Genomic DNA, 23,210 nt, shown 5'->3' on the forward strand with positions numbered 1-23,210 from the left:
ACTTATAAATCATCTTGGCGACATTATGTAATTCTGTCTAAAAGAGGAACTATGTTCTTTGAAGATAAGAGTATATAGAACTCTTCCAACCAATTGCACTAGTATAACAAAAACAATATTAATTGATTTCATCTGACGTTTTAGAATAGATACCGCAATTGTGAAGCAATATGTTCCTTTTTTTAATATAAAAAATGGATACTCTGCTGTTACATGGTAAGATTAAAGCTTATCTGAGTACAGAGGGAAACCAGTTTAGTGGTATGTTAAAGTGAAAGATGAGCGTTATACAAAGTTATGGGGAAACAGCAGGATTCCGTTAGCGGAGCAGTGTGAGACCTGTTTAATAACTCAGTGAAATGTAAAACATCTGTAGAGACGTTATCAACCAAGATCTCAAAACTTCTCTTATCTAACAGAGGTCTTTATTTAAAATATGTTTTGTAAGTTAAACACAGAGGAAAGTTGGTATGGGCTTTTTTCCCCCAACTGGTATTGCTAATGCTCACACCTCACAGCAACAAAACAGGGAAACATCAAATAATAGTTTTTTCTCAGGCATTGTCATGTTTTTATTTACAAAACTCACCTAATCTACCTTCTATTTTTCTATTTGTAGTGCTTGCACTCTAAAATATTGGGCTGAACTTGCTAGTAGTCGCAGGGTCGGATTTCCCCTCTGCTCCTAGTGTTTTTACCTTAATTTTTTTTTAAACATCTGTTGCACGACTTTCTGGCTCAGGCCGGGCGAGATCCGAGTTGTGCAGTGCGTCCCCGGGGCCTAATGTCAAGGGGCTGCTCATTCGAAGGGAAGGAGGCCTCGCTTCCGTTTTAGTGGCACTAGTTACTGTAAGCCAGGGTAAGTTAAAGGTCCACTGAAGTTTAAAGTTCCTTGACAGGCCAGGGAGAAGGTGAGTGTCTCAGGTAAGTGGGTAGGATTTGGGGGGGGGCGTGGGTGTGGAGGTCGTGGGGGTTTGGGAGGGGAGGGGGTCGGGCCGGGTCTCGGTGGGGGTTATCAGGCCTTAGAAGAACAGGGGCGGGGTATCGGATTGGGCCTCGTTGGAAGGAGTGCAGGTCAGGTTGGGCCTCAGGGGTGCCGGGCCTCGGGGTGGGTGGGGCAGAGGGCGGAGGTGAAAGTCAGGCCTGGCCCATGGGTGGGGCGGGGGTGGGGGAGGAGAAAGGGTCCCTGCGGGGGTCAGGGAATCCCGTAGGTTGGGTGTTCCTGTCAGGGGGGGGTGGGGGTTGTCCCGTGGGAGGGTGGGAGAGGGCCGGGGGATTCTCGTAATGAGGGAGTAGTTAGGGGTGTGGGGGAGTCCTGTGGGTCTATGCAATAGTTTCCTAGAGTTAGAGTAGGTTTTAATTCTTCTAACTTTTTCTGGGTAATTATTGATATAACCCAGTCAGATCCATCCAAAGTTGCAATTTAAATCGCATTTTTGGATGGTTCCAAGTGCAGGGCAATTGCCCAGAGGAAGTTTTCACTTCTGGGAAATTGCTGTACAAACCTTACTGTGAACTTCCAAAGGGGATTCCCCGGTGCATCTTTGAGGTTACCCCCTCAATACAACACTGGGGAGCTTGGAACTCATGGCCCATTGTGCACTCAAATATTGCATTAGGTTATATTGTGCTGAATCAAGTCAACTATTTTTAATCATTGGAAAAAGGAATAAAGGTATAGAAGGCTCTTTGAGGAAGCAAAAGAAGGGTGCTGTACCAATTGTAGTTATAATTTGGCCAGAGCAAAGTAAGAACACTCATAGTTAGAGGTTGACTTTTCTACAGACTTCCTATAGAGTTTGTTGATAAAGTATTATACTTCACACTTGATGCCACAACAACACAAACATCAGCATCAACTGAGACCATAAATGCAGCATAATGATGGCTTCAGAGTTAGTTTTCCCTTAATAGCAGCGAGAGGCACTGCCCAAACACACAGAAGAATTTTACCAAAAAAGAGAAACAAAAATCTAAGAGATAAGTTTGGCAGCAAGACAAACTGTAGCATTCCTACATGCTTCCCAGTGCCCAGTGTTGAGTTGCAATGTCAGAAGCTTTAGGACAAGTCATCAATCTGCCTCATCAGTCACATAATGCATCATGGTGCATGGGGAGGAAATTAAAGTTAAAGAAAGCTAGAGGAATATAATTAGAACTGACCGTCCCAGTTAGATAAGAGCTACTTTCATGAAATCTAAGATACTTGGGACCCATGTACTCCATAACGTGAATACTTTGTTGGAGGCAAGGGAAACAAAAGCCTTCGAATTGCGAGTTAGAGAGAGCACTTTATACAGAAAATGCTGCAGCAGAATAAATGTGCACCAGTCCACAATATAGTCAGCAACTCAAGGAATTTGTTTTAAAAAACTGCCTTTTTTCACTATGAGGCAAATTTTAAAATGGATGGATTTAGGTGGGAGTTAAAAAATTGTAAATGTCCAAATCCCAACCCTAACCCGCCTACTTCCTAGTGGGAAACCTGTGCATGATGTCATTCGCATGCACAATTTGTGATTAAAAGTCCACAGCAAGTGGGGGAAGCTCAATTGCTAGGTCTTTCCATGGCACCCTCCCACCCCAAAACCACCACAGCGTGCCAGCCCCAACACCACCGCTTCCAGTTGTTTAGTGAAAACTCACCTCTTAGGTCTTTATACTCACCCTTCAAGCGTGAGTCAATTAGCATAGTTGGCACCATGGCTCACAGCATTATGAATTGTAGGTTAAAGTGGATCTTTGATCCCAGGAAGTTAACTGCACAGTTCGAACAGGCCTGTGCTAATATTGGTTGTACATTTACCTTTGATGTCTGCTGGGTTGTCAATGATGAAGTTGCCATTCCACACGACTGAAAACTCGATGGGCAGGTCACTGATATCCATTGTGTCATAGTGGTACTGAAATAGGAGTTGAGAAAAACACACACACCCATAAGTTAGATACTTGATTCACAGCCTATCAAAATCAAATATGTTATTTCAAACATCCTAGATGTCATTTTAAACTAAGGTAGCTGTTGTGAAAGATGTCAGAGAGCACTGACATGACACTGCGATGCCATTCTTGTTTCTAATATATCACTTTATGCTGCCCAAAGTATTTCCTCTGCAAAGAAATGACCAATTTTTTTCATTTCAATGACAATGTTAGAAAGAGAATCTTTTCGTAGTAACTGAACTTATACTCAAGTCCTTACATTTAAAGTATTAAATATAATCCATCAAATGCTCTCAAGCAGAGCCAGTCTCTGCTTTAACACTGACTTGGATTTAAACTAACTTGCCCTCTGGCGGTGAATTGGGACCAATTCTTGGCTAGAATTTACCTGATGGCAAAGCTGTTGAACCCTACTAAGCCAATAAGCAATAGACGTATAGTCACCTTCGGGAAGAGCAGTCGGAGAGGCAGACCTGTGGGAGATACACGGAGCGGGGAGAGAATAAATAAGCCTGGGGAACGTGGCCTAGATCACTCACCTGCAGCAAGAGCAGTCAGAGAGGTGGACCTGTCAGCTGCTCAGAACCGCTCCACACTGAATTCGAAAGGAGAGTGAAAAAACAAATTCTGACATCACAGGAAAGAAGCTAGCTGTTTGGTGAGTATCTGGTGCGCATCTAGTAAGTGTTTATTCTATTCCTAAAGTTTAGAATAAAGAAAGAACTGTACTTTTTGGTAAGGTTTATTAAGTAGGATTTAAAAGTTTAGTTGATTTAAAAGTTGAAGGTTAAAGCATGGTAGGACACCTCAGCCAAGCAGAATGCCCACTCTGTGGCATGTGGGAAGTTGTGGGCACTTCTCGTGACCCAGACGAGCCCATGTGCAGGAAGTGTCACCGGCTGCACAAGCTTGAGCTTCGCGTTTCAGAGTTTGAGCAGCGGCTGGAGACACTGAGGTGCATCCGTGAGGCAGAGAACTACGTGGTTAGCATGTTCAGAGAGGTGGTCATCCCACAAGTTAGGGGCAAGCTAAGGGATAGGGAATGGGTGACCTCTAGGCAGTCTAAGAGAAACAGACAGGTAGTGCAGGAGTCCCCAGAGGTCCCACTCACTGCCCGGCTTTCCATTCTGGATAATGGTGAGGGCGATGGGTCCTTGGAAAGGTGCAGCAAGAACCAAGTCCGTGGCACCACAGGTGGCCCAACTGTACAGGAGGGGAGGAAGACGAGCGGAAGGGCGGTACTGATAGGGGATTCTTTAGTTAGGGGAGCGAACAGGAATTTCTGCGGCCATCAACATGACTCCAGGGTGGTTTGTTTCCTCCCTGATGCGAGGGTTAAGGATGTCACAGAACGGCTGCAGGGCATTCTTGCGGGAGAGGGCAAACAGCCAGGGATCGTGGTCCACATTGGTACTAACAACATTGGTAGGAAGGGGGATGTGCATTCAGAATTTAGGGAGTTAAGTAGAAAATTAGCAAGCAGGGCCTCTAAAGTTGTAATCTCCAGGTTACTCCCAGTGCCACATGCAAGTCAGTACAGAAATAGGAAGATAAGACAGATGAATGTGTGGCTGGAAAGATGGTGCAGGAGGGAGGGCTTTTGATTTGTGGGACAGGCTCTGATGGAGATGGCACCTGTACAAGCAAGACGGGTTGCATCTAAACAGAGCCGGGACTGAGTTTCTTGTGGGTCATTTTGCTAGTGCTGTTGGGGAGAGTTTAAACTAACTCAGCAGGGGTGTGGGAACCAGGAGAGAATATTAGAAAGTAATCCCAGGGTGCACGGAATGTTGGGAGAGGGAGATAGCACTAAAATAGAGAATAGTAAGTTAATAGATGGAGTTGGAGTAAGGGAGCAAGTAATGAAGTCTAAATCAGGGTTACGCTGCATGTATGTGAATGCACAGAGTATAGTTAATAAAATTGAGGAGTTACAGGCACAGGTTGCCAAGTGAGATTATGATGTTGTGGCGATATTGGAGTTAAGGAAGGGCAGGTCTGGGTGCTAAATATTCCTGGTTAAAAAGTGTTCAGAAAAGATGTTAAAGGGAAAAAAAAGGAGTGGCATTTTTGGTTAAGGAGAGTATTACAGTACTGGAGAAAGAGGGTGTGTCAGAGGATTCAAGGAGAGTGTCGATTTGGCTAGAGCTAAGGAATAAGAAGGGTGCAATTACATTGCTCGGTGTAACGTATAGACCACCAGCTAGTGGGAAGGGTATAAAGGAACAAAACTGCAAGGAAATTAAGAGAGATGTAAACATCGTAGAGTAGTTATAATTGGGGACTTTAATTACCCATATTTAGACTGGGATGGTAGTAGTGTAAGGGGCAGAGAGTGTCAAGCGTTCCTAGATTGTATTCAGGAGAATTTCCTACAGCAGTATGTGTCCAGTCCAACAAGAAAGGAGGCACTGCTAGACCTGGTTCTTGGGAATGAGGTGGGCCAAGTAGATCAAGTGATAGTAGGAGAACATTTAGGGGACAGTGATCGCTGTATCATAAGGTTTAGGATTATGGTGGAAAAGGATATTGGTCAATCCAGAGTAAGAATAATCAACTGGCACGGAACAGACTTCAATGGGGCAAGAACGGAGTTAGACTGGATAGACAGGGACCAAACGTTGGTGAGAAAAACAGTAGTTGAACAATGGGCTACCTTTAAGGTGGAGAAGGTTTGGGCACAGTCAAGGTATGTTCCCTCAAAAGGGAAGGGTAGGACAAACAAATCCAGAGCTCCCTGGTTGACAAAGGAAATAGAAATTAAGTTAGAGGAGTAAAAGTGCACTTACGACAGGTGTCAGGTAGCAAATACAATTGAGAACTAATTTGAAAAAAGAAGGTTCAGAAGGGATGTGAAAAATCAAATATGAGAAGCAAAGAGGGATTATTAAAAAAGACTGGCAGCTAACATAAAAGGAAATCCTAAAGCATTCTATAAGTGCATCAATAGTAAAAGGGTGGTGAAAGGAGAAGGAGGACCGATTAGGGACCAAAAAGAGAAATTACACAGAGGCAAGAGGCATAGCTGAGGTGTTAAATTAATATTTTGCATCTGTCTTTAACTACGAGGTAGATGCTATCCAGGCCATGGTGACAGAGGATGAAACTCAGTCACAAGAAGGGTTTAAAATTGATAAGGAGGAGATAATGGATAAGTTGTTGGTACTTAAAGTTGATAAGGCACTGGGACCAGATGAAATGCATCCCAGGATACTGAAAGAAGTGAGTGTGGAAATTGCAGAGGCACTGGCAATAATTTTTCAATGTTCCCTGGATTCGGGAGAGGTGCCAGAGGACTGGAGAATTGCAAACGTTTGAACCTTGTTCAAAAAAGGTTGTAAAGATCTGCCCTGCAATTAGAGACCAGTCAGTTTAACTTCAGTGGTGGGGAAACTTCTAGAAACAATTATTTGGGATGGAATTAGCAGTCACATGGAAACATTTGGATTGATTTGGAAGAGTCAGCATGGATTTGTTAAAGGAAAATCGTGTCTAACTAATTTGCTGGAGTTTTTTGAAGAGGTAACAGAGATGGTTAATGAGGGTAAGGCTGTTGATGTGGTGTATATGGACTTCCAAAAGGCGCTCAATACAATGCCACACAACAGGCTTGTGAGGAAAGTTATAGGTCATGGAATAAAAGGGACAGTAACAATGTGGATACAAAATTGGCTGAGGGATAGGAAACAGAGTAACAGTTAATGGGTGTTTTTCAGGCTGGAAGGAGCTTTGTAGTGCAGTTCCCCAGGGGTCAGTATTGGGACCCTTGCTCTTCCTGATATATATATGCTCTATGTCTTGATGTGCAGGGGACAATTTCAAAGTTTACAGACGACACAAAAATTGGGAGAATTGTAAACCGTGAGGACGACAGTGTAGAACTTCAAAAGGACATTGACACATTGGTGGAGTGGCCAGATAGGTGGCAGATGAAGTTCAATGCAGAGAAGTGTGAGGTGATACACTTTGGTACGAAGAACATGGAGAGACAGTATAAAATAAAGGATACTATTCCAAAGAGTTTTTTATTTATTTATTCATTCTTGGGATGTGGGCGTCACTGGCTAGTCCAGCATTTTTTGCCCATCTCATTGCCCTTGAGGGCATTTAAGAGTCAACCACATTGGTGTGAGTCTGGAGTCACATGTAAGCCAGACCAGGTAAGGACAGCAGATTTCCTTCCCTAAAGGACATTAGTGAACCAGATGGGTTTTTCACAACAATTGACAATGGTTTCATGGTCATCACTAGACTTTTAATTCCAGATTTTTATTGAATTCAAATTCTACCATCTGCTGTGATTCGAACCCAGTTCCCCAGGGTCTCTGGATTACCAATCTAGTGACAATACCACTAAGCCACCGCCTCCCCCTAAAGTGTGTGCAGGAGCAGAGAGATCTGGGTGTATATGTACATAAGTCATAAAGATGGCAGGACAGGTAAAAAGAGTTGTTTCTAAAGCGTACAGTATTCTAGGCTTAATTAATAGGGGCATAGAGTACAAGAGCAAGGAGGTTATGATGAACTTATATAGGACACTGTTAAGACCTCAGCTGGAGTATTGTGTACAGTTGCGGGTGCCACATTATGGGAAGTATGTGAACGCATTGGAGAGAGTGCAGAAGAGAGTTATGAGAATGGTTCCAGGGATGAGCACTTGAGATATGAGGACAAATTGGAGAAGTTGGGACTGTTTTCCTTGGAGAGGAGAAGGCTAAGAGGAGACGTGATGAAAGTTTTCAAAATCATGAGGGGTGTGGACAGAGTAGATAGGGAGAAAAAGTCCCTGCTTGTATACGGATTGAGAACCAGAGGGTACAATTTTAAAGTGTTTTACAAAAGAAGCAAATGCAAGGTGAGAAAAAACTTTTTCACACAACAAGTAGTTAGGATTTAGAATACACTGCTTGGAAGTGTGGTGGAGGCAGGTTCAACTGAGGCATTTGAGAGGGCATTGGATGATTATCTAAATAGAAACAATGTGCAGGGTTACAGGGAAAAGGCAGGAGATTGGCACTAAGTTAAAATGCTCAGTGAGCTAGTGCAGACATGATGGGCTGAATGGCCTCCTACACCATAACAATTCTGTGATTTGGTGAATAATCCCCATTTAATCAATCAGACATCAGCTTTATTGACAGTCGTGGTGATAAGTCTGCAGTCCAGTTTGTAGTTCCTTGCAGCTGACAAAAGCAGCATGGTGGTATGAGCATCCTATTTGGGGTCATTTCTTTAATTATTCACAATATACAATACAGGTTTGACAATTCAAGAGTTTGATCATCAATAATAGCAATAAGTTGAGCATTCTCAGGGACTACCTGTTCTTCAAAACTCTGTTTCTTTTCACATTGGTACTTGCTGTCATCACTTTATAGTGTCAATCCATTTCTGGTACATTTGGCCCATCTATGGGTCTATGGGAGCTCTCTGTGAGCAACTCAGCCAGTCCCACTCCCCTGCTCAATTCCTATAGCCCTGCAAGTTTATTTCCTTCAATTGTCAATCCAGCTCCCTTTTGAAATCATGTTTTTTTCAGATGTTTACTCCATTCGTTTGGAAGGAGTTTTTTTTTGTCCGAACCAGAAGTTACTATTGCCTTGAATTATATTGTCTATTTCAAGCATTCTGCAGAAATCTGGCAGGAACCTCTTTGTGGTAACTTTAGCATTTTCAACATGGTTACTATCATGAAACTATCAATGTGCTTTTATGTATATTATATATACTATAACACCATAAATTGTGCCCGTGACACTAAACACTGACCCTGAATAGGAACTGTGACCAGTTCCTTCCCCTCCATAACTCATGAGCATAAATACAATAGCTGTACCTTTACTGACTCTGCACCTGAGATTTACTGACCCAGCACAAGCCAGAGATCAAGCCTGGGATCCTTGACACTCTCAGTGAATTATTGGGGAAACTTGCTGACTTCTCTTTAAAAGAATGCCACATCCAACAAAAAATAAAAATGCACAAGGGCACTATTATTCACTTCTTATTTGTTTATGAAAGATTCCTCCAATAGTTTAATAATGTATGTCTTATTTGTGCACTAACTTATGGATCATATTTAAATCAAGGTGGCAGCCTCAGAAGAATGATCCTAAACCAGGCCTTACTCAGTTTGTATTGAGTATGTGTGACTCATACTGAATTCAGTTCAGCTGCAAAGTCCTGAAAGCTGACAGCTGCTGATAACAGACTTTGGTTTCTCTTATTATTGCCTTCAGTGCCCCTGCCACCCTTTGAACGACACAGACAGATAGGGCACATCTAGTTAAATCCAAGATAAGGATTCTATTTCAGAAGCAGCCATGTCAGTGCCCCAATATAATTACACACCTCTCTGCCATTGTAATACCTGATGAAGTAGCCTTCTGTTCTTTGAAAGCCTGCTTTGTACAAGTGTAAAGCTTTAGACCTTGCAGCCCTGGACTTTTCAAAGGACACTGCTTTGTCAGTCCAGGCCACCAGCTACTTGTCGTACATGCAGGTCAAAGACTACTTAACAGACTACGAAGCTCTCACACACTGCCACTTACAATCAGTTATCTTTAAAAAAAAATACACACAAATTTCTATTCTGAACACTAGCTTTCTTCGGACACTAGACATTTTTCAGCCTAATTTCGAGGTACCTTACTATGTGTTTCTGGGTGTACAAAATGCTTTTATGATAAATGTTTTTAAAAAAGTTTATAATAGATATATGATGATAGCCACTGCTCCATCATATCCCTCAATCCTGTCAGACTGGCAGATATCTGTGGAGGAAATGTGGACACATCGATGGCTAGAAAATTAGGAAAAACAAAGTAATGGATTTCTGCCCATTCCTTAAGCTCTTCTCCTTGCCACGCATTATATCTCCTTTCACTACCATTCACTCAGGCTGGATCAAACCAGGTAAACTTTTAGCATTCTGTTCCACTACCTTACATTCTATTCATCATCCGGGTTACTCACTTTCACCTCTGGAACATTGCCTGCCTTTGCTCCCATCTCAGCCTCATGGCGGCTGAAATTCTTATCTACATTTCTAGATTCAAATTCTCTAAAGGAGCTAATTGCTGGCTTATGATCCACCTTGTTGAACTCCAAGTTGCTCACAAGTCAGCCTCCGATGCACTACCCCATACTCAGCCCTCTTCACTCCTGCCTGTCATATATTTCCTTTATCTCTTCAGTGCACTGAAGTTAAAATCTTGTATTCATCTTCAAATTCCTCTATGGTCCTTCCTCATCCCATCTCTGCTTCCAACTTTGTCTTTGGAAATCCCCCTCGTTATGTCCTCTGATTCCACTTTTCTCTGCACCCTCTTCTCCCTTCATCCCACCATTGTCTCAACGCTACTTTGGAGCACTCCTCTTTGATTTTCTACCTTCCCCCAAGTCTCAGCCACCTCATTCAATTCTCCTACCAAGGTTTGCAAATTTTAAAAAAAAACTTGTTTTTTCTCCCCCTATAGATTATCTTGATACATTTTCCATAAAGGTAGTATATAAATGAAAGCTATTGTTGGCTAATCAGTCAGAAGTACAGCATCTGTGATCAGAACAGCACCGGAAATAGCAATCATATCTACTAATCTCATTGCTGAAAAGAAAATGTCTGGCAAAAACAAAACCTATGATAAAAGAATAGACTGTGTCTAATCTCACATAGAAAATGAAAAGCTTAACGGTCTCTCTGATATGTAAAACAGTCTTAACAGTGACTGACATGTTAAAGTGTGGTTGAATAGACTGTCAATCATGCATTTCAGTTTTGATTGATCACCAGCCACTGTCAATCACAGGACACTCTAACAGCTCTGAGTTAACCCAATCTGATCAGGGCAATGAATTACATTTGACCGAACCAAATCCCATTGTATAGATATACCTGAATCCGATACAAAACATTCCTCAATGATCTCTTTGATATTCACACAAAATAGAGATGTACTCAATCAAGAAGCAGCAATTAGTTAACACTAAGAAATAAAAAAAAACAGCTTGTGCAAAATAAACAAAAGACTTGGGTAGGCAAAGCGTTGCACTGTTTTGAGATCCTGCAAAATAATGCAACAGAGTAGGAGACTGTGTGATGAAAGTTGTTAAAAGGAAGGGTGGATGCAGTTGCTGAATAAAAGTTCAACAAGCTCATGACGCAACTATTTGCCACTTGGTTGGTTTTAGTTTATGGAGAGCATGGAAATCCTGATTTAAACATTAAGCTGTGAACAAAATAGTTATTCTTTCATAGCATTCAATTATAACTGTAAAACTAACTGGCCAGTCAGCAGCCTCCTGTGTCACCAGTCATAAATTGAAATAAAGTAATTTAGGAAAAAAAAAGTTTAAAAGTTTTCTGAAAAATTAATGAACAATATCCTTATCCTGTAATCGAAGTCAAAGCAACATCTCATTTATGCAGTGGAAGGAGTTACAGATAGTATCAGCTGCCCAATAAAATGATGACATAGGTAGCTTTATCTCACCAGTTTTTACTAAAATCTAGTACAGCAGTTTTTGCTTCTCTAATAGATTATGTTTAATAAATGGTTCCTGTACTTGATTACACTTTTCAATCTACACGATTAGCATTTAATCAACACAGCAGATTCTTTATTGCTTTCTACATGACAGACAACTGGAAGCTCTCATTTATTCAAACTTTGTGGTGTCTTATTATAAATCTAATTTACAAAGTCATTTCAAATTTTAAAGGATTCCAAATCAGTTCATCTCCTGCAGATTGTAATGGAACATAACCATCCCTTCAGAATGATCAATGTTTAACATGGTATGGCGTAACAGTGTCTAGACTAAAATCTGACCTATACCTAACTTCTACATGATTACAAAGTGAGTGCATCAAGAAGACAGAGACAAACTATCTACTTACCGAACTGTTCTGGCACTGAACACTAGAGCTGTTGAATCGGAGAGCTGGCACTCGCTGGGTTACTCCTTGTACATTAAGTATACACTCGTATCCCCGTTGCCCAGACTGTGGCTGTGGCAGGTTCCGTGCTTTTAGTGTGATTGGTTTCACCTCTCCAACTGGGATAAGAATCTCATCTGAGGGCACCAGCTGTGGACAATCCTAAATGGGAAAAGATTGAAACAGAAATCATAAAGTCAGCCTGATAAATAGTTTGGTACTCTTGACAAGGTACTCATGGGAATCATGGTGATTGGATCCTATGACAAACTTATATGGACAAATGTCAGTCACTTAGCTCAGCTTGGTCCAGTTTGTAGCAGTTTTGCATCTGGCTCTCAGTGATTGCAGTTCAAGTCCTTCATGGACATGAGCACAACATCTAGTCTAACAGTTCAATACTAAAGATGTATTATTAGATGTGCCATCTTTCAGATGAGACAAAGCTTCACCTATTAGCTCAGATGGACATTGGATGATTAAATAGCACTACTGAAAAAAAAAAGTAATGAGTTCTTCCAATGTCCCTGCCAACATTCCTAAATCAAGCAAAAAGCATTCATTCATTCTTTTGGTTGTTTGCACATTAGCTGCCATGATTGTCTATCTAATAAGTGACTGTACTTAAACACCATCCTTTGTTAATAAGCATTTTGTATGTCCCACAAATGCAATAAAGTGCATTATAAGCTCTTTCCTAATGCACGAATCTGGCATATGGATACTTATTATTGAATAGCATTTTGCCAGAGACTGTAATCTCTTCAGTAAAGCACATCAAAGAAATTATTGCAAAACAAAATGTCTAGAAATGGCTACATGTCAGTGTTACTGAATAATTGTGCTAGCATTCTGTGTAAGCCCTTTGCAAGCTCTGATATTTTTCAGTTCCTATTTTCTATTAGAATGAAGAAAAGAGAGCATCAATCTGCATTCTAGACAACTTTGAAACAGAATTATCAAAATGGACATAAATCCTCTAAAGTACTTTTGACCACAGCCTCTCAAAATTAAAAAAAAATACATTACTACATCTGCTTTTACAAAGAATTTAAGCTACTGAGAGGGTGGTATAACTTTCAATCAAAACATTCAAAACACGTGAAGAAATTTGAATCTATTTTGTGTTTCAGATCAAACAGCAGATAATAAAAAAAATCAAATTAGATACTACATCCCTAAATCCTCATAACACAAGTCAACTAAATAATCCTTTCAAAGTGTGAACATGAGGTTATCATAGGTAACAAACAACTCCCCTGCAGTCTCTACCCCCCACGGCGTTAAACATGCTCTATAATCTGTGATTGAAATGTCCAACCCCCTACATCACTTAATCTGTCTGAATTTAAGATAGGCGGAACCACTCACTCAAACTCAGCAACAGTGAAACGGAAATAAGAGATTTCATGCAAGAGTGAGGGCTGATAGATCTACAGATAGCAACAATTGTCAGTATACATACAGGGTAAACTGTTTTAATTATGTGGGGGCTTGTTGTGTAGCCTAGAAAAATTGTATTAAAAAAGGACAGAGAAACAGTTCTGTGCACATTTGTTCAATGTTACATGTTACATTTCCACCAAAAATGTGCTCAAATGCAAATGGTCTCTCGCATTTTTTTTCTTGCTGTTGGAGTTGGGGTAATTATCATTACTGCAGGCAATTCTGATGCTGCTACATGTTTTGTTTTAAAAAAAGGAACACAAAATAAAATCTCTGAATAAATTACAGACATTTTAGGAGGTTGGCAACACTTGTCCTTTTTGCAGGTTTTTGAAATGGTTACTATATGTACAGGCAAGCATTTTCCTAACAATTTGTAGACCCAGCTGAAACTACAAGCAGTATCTAATCAACTACGACAAATGCTAAGAATCCTCCTTCCACACACCAGCACTCAAAGCTTGTTCACTTAACAGTTTTGCAAGCTAATTTTTTGATTCTTTACAAACTGTTCCCACATGGAGCAGAGTGTAACTTCAGTAATGAACTGTCCTGCTCAATTCCACTTACCAGAATTACAGCAGTCACAAGACAGAAGAAAAATGAGGCGATGTGATGACAGATTGTGCTGCACAGCGAAGCTTCCAAAGACAATTCTTAGAATAGATTGAGAACATCTTGGAGGGAAAACACAACAGGTCACATTAAATGCAGGAGTAAAACTGCAGTTATCTGGTTGAGCGCTGAGTTTGCAGGAACACTGATCGTTGGCTGGAATTCACAGACTGGCTCATCGCTTTGTAGACCAGTAGAGAGGCAGAAAGACACGGGACGGCCATCCACCTTCACTCTCCAAAGCCAAAGTTCCTCAAGGAAGCTGGTCGACCCTCAGAAGCCAAGGGAAAGAAGATGATCATAGGGTCAGGAGGATAGGAGTTGCTGCAGAAATGAATGGCCTCCCCAATTTTTTTTTCATGTACTTTCCTTAATTTGGGAGGCTGGTGAGGTCAATGCATGTAGATCAGCACAAGGTGGCAATGGATTTTGTGAAGTAAATGCCTTCTGTCAAATGGGTGTTTTTTTTTATAAATTCAACATCCACGGCAGCTCTATCCTTAGGATAGAGGCCTGGAAGCATTCAACCCCAGAATTAGAGCCGTTTCTCCGTCAGTTTAGAAGTTGGGGAAAGAGATTCCCATTGCAGAAAATCTCACTGCGCCAGTCAGTGCAGGGCAGCATACTGACCTCATGAACGTGATAGGCCCAAGAGAATTTGGCAGCAGAAAGGATGCAAGCTGAAAGGGGAAGTCATTGATTCTGACTCAGTAAACATTCTAGATATAGCAGCTTTGCAACAGGCTGTGCAAACCGTCTGTAGTTCATAAGTTACAAATGTCCATGGTGTCTCTCATATATTTTAACAGGTAAGTTGTTTGGATCCATAAATGTGTCTGTCTTTGGGGAGTGTCCGTTTACACAGGTTTCACTGTGATCTTTAGAGCACAGTCAAGCTATCATCAGCTGGAATTCAGGGAAGAATGATAGGACAAGATGGCGTGAGCAAACGTTCCTTGCCCAAAAGCAAGAATTGCAAAAGTTATTTGAAACAAAAATGCAACACCAATGCAGTCTGCAACTTTTATTCCCCGTCTGCTTCTGAAATAGCAACGTTGACTGTATTGGGCTGAGGCCCCCGTGCTCAAAATGTATTAAAATATCACCACTGCTGTATGCTGAGCAAGGCTAATGATCATCTTTCCCCTCTGCTCTAGCCATAACAGTGCAGCGTGGGAATCCAGTTTCGGGTGGGTGGAACAGGGTAAGCAATTCAACTATGCAGTTATGTTTGTGCATTATGTTGAGCACCAACAATAAAATTGAATCCTATGTTTTTAATTTAACCAAGAGGAACATCTGTTTGTTGATAAAGTAACATTAATCTTTTGTGCCAAAGGTGCATTTCTGCGTACAGCAACTAATTACAGCGAGATTAACAGTTTCCCAGTGAAATATGATTAATCCTCTGAATGGCAAGAAGGCTTTCAGCGCTTAAGTTACCAAGTGTTGCAACTCATAAATCCAGCAGCTTCTGGTTTTGATAAATTTTCTAAGTTTTGAAACAAGCAGTAACGAGATGCCATTGTTGTGGGATTTAACCCATCATGAAATGCAGTACTGAAATAGATAAAGTGATAAATTAAGCCTGAAGGCAAACATTTTGGCGTCGATATACCCTCCCCCTCAACCATAATCAGTGGGAAAAGGTTTCAAGAAAGCCTTTGGCCTTCCTCTTGCCAATCATAGCCTCACTCTCGCCCATGTCACAATTGGCAGCCTCCCCTCCTGATGGCCCCTCTCACTCCACCCTACTGCAGTTGACAGTCATCTAATTACAGGCTTAACAGGGCACTTGTTAAAATGCCTTCATCCTATCCACACCCCCCACCACCCCTCCCATAGATGTTGCAGCCTAGTTGCAGATGCTGTATGTGCTGAGGCAGAGCCAAACTCTGTTTATAGTAAATTAGAACTTTGGCTGAGATTTTCCAGCCCCAATGCCAGCAGGCATCATTGTGGGCGGGACGGGAAAATTTGGAGAGCCGTTGACCTTTAACACCGGCAACCAGAAAATCCTACCCTTTATGAAGGACTATCCATGGCTATTTCCACATCACATCTCAAACCATGACAGTTTTCATTTGCATGTCATCCACTATAATTACCTTTAAGTTTGTCGTGTATATTTATGTAAAGAAATGGTCCTAGTCTGCACTGGTTTGGCCCACTAAAACTATCGCAAGTACAATGAGCATGCAATGCAACAGGAAACTGCATCACTTGCAATGCATTGCCAGGAGAGTTATCTTCATAAAATTTATTGAAAACTTATGTCAATGCCCAATGGTAAACATTGCCTAACAGCATTTCCTTGCCTGCATTTGCTGTAATCGGAGAAATGGAGAGGAAACAATGTAGAGTCTATTCAGTTAACATCCTACAGCTGCGGAGGCTATGAAAGGAAGCCCAGAGGCCCAGAGAGCAAAGACACTGCCAAAGGTCACAGGTGAAGGGGAGCCAGGCCACCACTGACGCCCTGGGGCTAAATCGCAAGTACTATGATTCTACACAGTCCTTCCAAAAGCACATACACGCTTACGATTCACAAGATTTTTTTTTCATTGAAAGAAAGAAACGGTGATCAAATCTGCATTGATATAGGCAATTCTTCAAGGTTTGACAAATAAATATTTGTTAGCAGATTCAATATTCCACATGGAATTTTCTCAAAAGCAAATGCTCATGAGAGGTGAAGAAAGGCTGGTGACAATGACATTATTTTTGACAAAGCAGAATCCAATTTTAGCACAAATCTCCATAAATTAACATCATTCAAATATTTCTGGCAAAGCCAACTAAGCCTGTAATGGTTAGGTATTGTTAACTTTGGCATGCATGCCAACACTCACTTTGCATTCAATACTTTTTTGCCCATATTTACATCTCCCATACGCTCATTAATGCTTTTTCCACTTTCTAAAAAGCCTGAGATGATCAAGGGCTTAAGAGGCAATGTGCAAACACAGAAGATTCTCCTTAACAGAACAATTCCCAAAGCCCTAGATTATCATGGAAACCTTAGCAATATAAGACTAGCAACAGAGAAAAAATATATAGTGAGTGATATCATAACTAAATGTTCATGCTTTCACCGCATTGGTTTCTTCAATTATTTTTAAAAGCCTCTCCTCCTCTTTAGAAGTTGCTACAGTATTTGCCTAGAGCCAATTGAAGAGGTGACCTTCTGAGACCTCTATCATTCCTGCTGCGTATGATACTACAACCAAGTTCATGACAGTCGACTCACAATCTGAATATTACTCTCTTCCTGTGGAGGCTTTATCTAACCACTGGTCTGATGCCTAGGCTAAGGCATTTTATCTATTTGTAGAGGATCACTGGCTTGCATCAAAACATGCTAAGATGCAGCCTAATGCATCATCAACAGATCTGTTATCTTTAAAATTGAGAGTTTCTATCTTCTGGACTGGCCCAGAATCAGCCAGACTTTGTCTATCACTTTGCAGACTGACACCAGCTTGTGCTGTATTCACTGATTTCATGCGCGCGCGCGCACACACACACACACACACACAAAACCTTTAGCTTAATGTGCAGAATAAAAGTTTCAGGGTTTCCAACATAAAATACTATGATAGAAGCTCCCAAACACTGACAATTCCACCATTATACATTCCTTAAAATATTTTTGAATGGGTAGCTATATTCAAGAGTCTTTAAAAAGCTCAATACATCAGTAGACAGTAAAGGCGTTTCTAACAATATGAGGCAAGAGCTCATTACCTCTGAGGCGTTGACCCGTCCCTCCTGGAAAGAACAAATGCTCGGATCATGAGTGCAAAGGTTTCGATATTTACACCAATGACAGCGGAATGCACTAGTCACACAGGACAGACACCTGAGACAAAAAGACAAAAAAAAAACCCAATGTAGAGCAGTAGGAGATACAGATTAGGAAGAAGCAAAAACCATCACAGCAATATAGGTGTTCCCTAGCCAAAAAGCAGCACAGCAGTAAAATTTATTATAAACCAAAGAATGAAAAACAAATCAGGGTGAGATTTCCTCTTTGTGCTATGAACAAATTGCAAACTCGTTTATTAAAGACTGGTTTACAATTTCATTACACATAGCACATATGACTGATGTATACATCACACAATTTCTGGACACAATTTCTTCAAATGCTTTCAGATACATATATTCATATTGTGGCCACCTGGAGATGGAATTAAATGTGATCTTAGATATTGATACTACATATTAAGCTAGTTTGACATTAGGACAATTACCATGTCAGCGTAACACTGCTGCACAGTTTAAATCTCAATGCAGGTAATTGCCACCAGGTCCTAGCAGCACACACCTGTGCATTCATGTGATTTCTGGCAGGGTTGGAAAAAGGCACATGAAAGCATGTCCAGCACTGCAGCATGCACTTACATAAACTACAAACTATACAGCATGGAATATCTGTTCTATGCACTGCACAATGTTTGCTTAATTGAAAAAAAAACCTGTATTAAAATACAACTTGCAATGTTCCTTGCATCCATTTGGATACGCACTGTCAGGAACAATGGTGCAAGAAATCAAAAGTAAAACCAGCCCGTGTAGAGGTGGAGAATGCAATCAGCTTTTTATGATCCTTCCAGGCGGCAATCACTCCAATCAAAATCATGAGCCACTTGGAAATGGGGATTCCTCCAAGAAAGACTTGGAGACTGACGTAGGTCCTCACTGATGTTCATCTTTGGAATAAGATGAGGATTGCAATAACGCTATTTTTGATACTTAGCTAACTTTGAACTCTGGAATGTGCGATTTTTGAAGTACAGTCTCTTAAAGCTCCTAAATGCTGGCAGAGCCTACACAAGCAGGGGGGGGGCTGAACGTTACCGGACTATCACACAAAATCAGGGGTTTCAGCTGGTGGTTTAGTCAAAATTATTAAAGAAAGCAAGGAACATTTATTATTAAATCCAGAACCGTATGTCTGAGGTACAACTCATTGACTGCTAAGTGACCTTTTGTCACAGTGCCTGACTTTTTCCTCCTGCAATTTGTGCACTGGTTTTTAAGAAGCAATTGATTTCCACTCAAGAGATCTAATTAACAGTTCCATCAAATTCAATATGAAGAGCTTAGGTGCATGAAGGGGCATTTTATATGATAAGCACAAAAGACAATATGGCCTTATGTACATCTGCTCTACACTCTTGATGGAAGTATCTGAGAATTCTACGAGGCATTTTTTTTTAAAGTTCAGTGTTGTGTAAAGAGATGATTCTCTAATTTCACAAAACATTGCACTAATATCAGCAAATCAGCAGATACACTGACATGAGCACCTGAATTTGATAATACATAGTGTCCTCGTCTCAAACCATCACCTGTAGAGGGAGCTGTTGTTAACTCCCTGCCTGCCATTGACAAATATATTTAAATAGCTGACTACACTAAACAGAACGCAATGACGTTTTAGTAAATCACCTCGCAAATGTTGTCATTGAGAATTTGGATAGACGCATGTAAAATTTTGCCACATGGATGGGGGAAAATAGTTGAAAATCATGTAGCTGTGAATGTTTGGAATACAGCAGTGTGAGCACCAGTATCTAGTTGTGTCATACAAGCAGCTATTAGAATGAACAATAATATGTGCTTTGCAGAAGGTGGAGAAAGCAAATATGTGCCAGAGTGTCAATCTAATGGATAGAGTGATGTCAGAAGGGGAAATTCGTGGTGCAGACAGAAACCAGTTTTTTAGCTCTGGGATCTGGATTTAAATCCAGGCTAGACTGACGAGATGCAAGTCTCCTCATTCTGCTGGCTTCAAAAGTCCTAAGGAAATGAATTTGGGCAGATTCAACCCAGCTCCTTGGTGGACATGGCTCCGCATGATAAACCTGCTCCTGATATCAGGTTACATAAGCAACAGGAGTAGGCCATTCGAGTCTGCTCTTCCAACATATATTGAATATATTCAATAAGAGCATGGATGATCTTTTACCTTAACTTCACCTTCACACAATGCCCCATATTCCTTAATTCCCTTAGTGCCCAAAAATCTCGGTTCTGAATATATCCAACAGCTGAGCATCCACATTTCTTGGCAGTAACTAGACATTCTCATGTGTAAGGTCAGAGCAGGGCTGTACTGTGCTTCTGCACTGATCTGGCAAACATTGTCTAAACGCATTTTGGTCAATAAATCAGAGCTGCTGCTACAACACTCTTCCTGCTAACATCTTATTCTTAGCATTGCTCATCATAGTGCTAATAATGGAGAGCACATGTCGGTGCTGGTGGTGGTCGTGCTGGAGAGGTGGTGAAGGGGATAAGCTGTGCAAGATTTTTAATTTGTTCTGTAATTTCCTGTTTCGGATTGGGACAGCAGAGCAGATGAGAAGTGAGGCTTTTAACACGAGACACTCAGCAGGATGCCCTCAATGAAGGCTAACTTTAGCAGCAGGAATACAAAGTACGTTTACTGAAAGTTTTCTCTGAATTTTTGCTTTCAGGAAGGGAGTCACTTTGCAATATGTCCCAGGAGGTGGTGGCATAGTGATATTGTCACTGGATTAATAATTAGTATCCCAGGGTAATGCTCTGCAGACCAGGGTTTGAATCCCACCACAACAGATGGTGAAATGTGGACAGGCTCACTCCTCTGCACTTGTTTGTAATCAATAGGTAGGTTTGGATGGCGCATTTCTGGCTCAAAAGATATTTGCGAACTGCTGTTTACATATAGAATTAGGTTTGGTGTATTGCTATTTTATCAATATCACAACCAACTGGAAAACGTGAGGATAATGTTGAGAACAGAGCTATTGATTTAAAGATAAAAGCAAAGAACTGCGGATGCTGGAAATCCAAAACAAAAACAAAAACAGAAATACCTGGAAAAACTCAGCAAGTCTGGCAGCATCGGTGGAGAAGAGTACAGTTGACGTTTCGAGTCCTCACAACCTGTTGAAGGGTTATGAGGACTCGAAACGTCAACTGTGCTCTTCTCCACCGATGCTGCCAGACCTGCTGAGTTTTTCCAGGTATTTCTGTTTTTGTTTTTGTTTTGCTATTGATTTAAACACTGTTTACAAATCACTGAAGATCCTAACATTACCCACTTGTGCATCGGGCAGATAAATGAGACACTTTTTGAATAATTAGTTTGTGAGTTGCATAGACGGAGTCAGCATGGGTTGACAGGTTGAACCATGACAAGAATTGGTACATTCATGAACCATTTTTAAAACCATGATGGAAACTGATCTTACAGTTGATGGACGCTGCAGTTGAAGAACTTGAATTCAGTGCTTGCAAACATCTTTCCTGTCTCTTTGGATTTCAGTTGGAGGCTCACCCCAATCCAATCTAAAGAAGGAAGCACAACATTTAGTGAACACTTGTTCGAGAAAACATTACATTTTGGAGATTTTAGATGCTCATTTTGTTTTATTTATATTAACTGAACACAAATAAGTTATCAGCTGGTGCATGCTGATAAAAAATCATTAGCATCTATAGAAAGCACATGTAAACACTTTGATGAAAGGTCAGCAACCTGAACCATTGTCCCAAGCCTTCTGCAGAGTGGCAATCCCAGCGGGCGGCTGCGGCGCAAGTGAGGGCGGGCGGCTGGGGTGAAGTGGGTGAGTGAACAGGTGAGTGGGCAAGAGGGGTGAGTGAGTAAGCGAGCGAGTGGTTGGGGCGAGTGAGTTTTTAAAAAATTCATTTACGGGATGTGGGCGTCGCTAGCTAGGCCAGCATTTATTGCCCATCCCCAATTGCCCTTGAGAAAATGGTGGTGAGCTACCTTCTTGAACCGCCCGCAGTCCCTGCGTGAGTGCATGAGTGAATGAGTGGTTGGGTGAAATAGTGGGTGGAATGAGAGTGGGCGAGTGGTTGGAGTGAGTGAGTGAGCGAGCGAGTGGTTGGGGTGAGTGGGTGAGTGGCTTACTTAAACATGCATGAACATTTATAGCTATCAGGAGAGGCTAGAGTGTTTGGGTCCATTTTCTCTTGAAAAGAGAAGTGTGACCTCATAGAGGTCTTTAATGTTATGAAAGATTTTGATGGAGTAGACAGAGTGAATGTGTTTCCACTTGTGGAAAAGAGCAAAACTAGAGGCCATCAGTGGAAGATAATCACCAGGTGGTCTATCGGGAATTCAAAAGTGACTTATTTATCCAGAAATTGGAACTCACTATCACGGGGAGTAGCTGAGGGAAATAATATTGATGCATTTAAGGGACAGCTAGATAAGCATGTGAGGGAGGAAAGGAATAGAGGGTTATGCATATATAATCAGATGAGGAAGCGTGGGAGGAGGTTCGAGTGAAACATATACACCAACATGAACTGCTTGGGCCGAATAGCCAATCTCTGTGCTGTATTTTCTATGCAATTCGAAGTAAAGGCTGTTTAGTGTACTTTGAATGCAGACTTACCAAAAAAAAAATCCAAAAACCTAAAAGTCCTCTTATTTCTGTACAAATGAATGCTTTTGAACTACACAATGCACCGGCTTTTCTATAACATGATACCCTAAGAGGGCGTTTGTTGGAAGCTGATGATAGAAAATGCCAGACCCCACAAAGTGTTGACCTACCGCGCCCGGTGCTCCCTCACCCAGCCACTCCTTCCATCCCTCTCGAGACGCTCCCAAAATCCCCTCCTCACCACTTAGCTAAACACCGGTGAGTGGCCTAGGCCCTGCCACGATGCTTTGTCTGCTGGTACCTGCTCTAAGTGGGCTGGTGATATTTCAGTTAGGCCCAGGAGTTAAAATTGCTGTGGGCCTGAGGCTTTGAATGCATTTCACATTTGTTCCACTGCCTTACCTCCTTCAGACCCCAAAACTGGCTCTGATTTAAAATCAACTCCTCAGTTTTGATTTATTTAAAATCAAACTGGGACCATTTATTCCCCCCCACCCCCCCACAGGAAATAACCTGGACTCGAAGCTCCTGATTTAACATTTTTTTGTTCCAAAACCACTAATTGTTTTCAGCTGTTGAATCTTCACTATTTCCAAACTGTTGGGGAAAAGAGATGCAGCATCGAAAGAGTTAGATCATGTGACAATACTTCGTGGGAAGTATTAATCTGTCTTTTGCATTCAATGGTTCCCCAAGGAACAAGCATAATTCTTTAAAAAAAAATACACATTTATTTTAATATTTGATTATTCCTGTGTGTACTATATATAATATACTCAAGGGAGGACAATTAACTATCCAGTCTATTCTACTTGTGAAAAATCTTTTATAATGATAACTACATGTAAATCATCAGA

General features: G+C 41.2%; 1 protein-coding gene across 2 annotated transcripts in view; it reads right to left on the bottom strand.

Annotated features, from left to right (window-relative positions):
• The window catches only part of LOC144683516 (plexin-A2-like), a 393,900-nt gene that overhangs the window by 142,856 nt on the left and 227,834 nt on the right, over positions 1-23,210 (bottom strand). For both annotated transcript variants that reach the window (XM_078546585.1, XM_078546586.1), the window contains exons 8-11: positions 21,190-21,286; positions 17,690-17,804; positions 11,843-12,043; positions 2,807-2,903 (exon numbers count right to left, since the gene is read on the bottom strand). In XM_078546585.1, coding sequence (XP_078402711.1) covers positions 2,807-2,903; positions 11,843-12,043; positions 17,690-17,804; positions 21,190-21,286 — 510 coding nt within the window. The remainder of the gene's footprint in view (positions 1-2,806; positions 2,904-11,842; positions 12,044-17,689; positions 17,805-21,189; positions 21,287-23,210) is intronic.

The sequence above is a fragment of the Cetorhinus maximus genome, chromosome 8 (assembly GCF_964194155.1).
Source record: "Cetorhinus maximus chromosome 8, sCetMax3.hap1.1, whole genome shotgun sequence".
In the NCBI taxonomy this organism is placed as follows: Eukaryota; Metazoa; Chordata; class Chondrichthyes; order Lamniformes; family Cetorhinidae; genus Cetorhinus; species Cetorhinus maximus.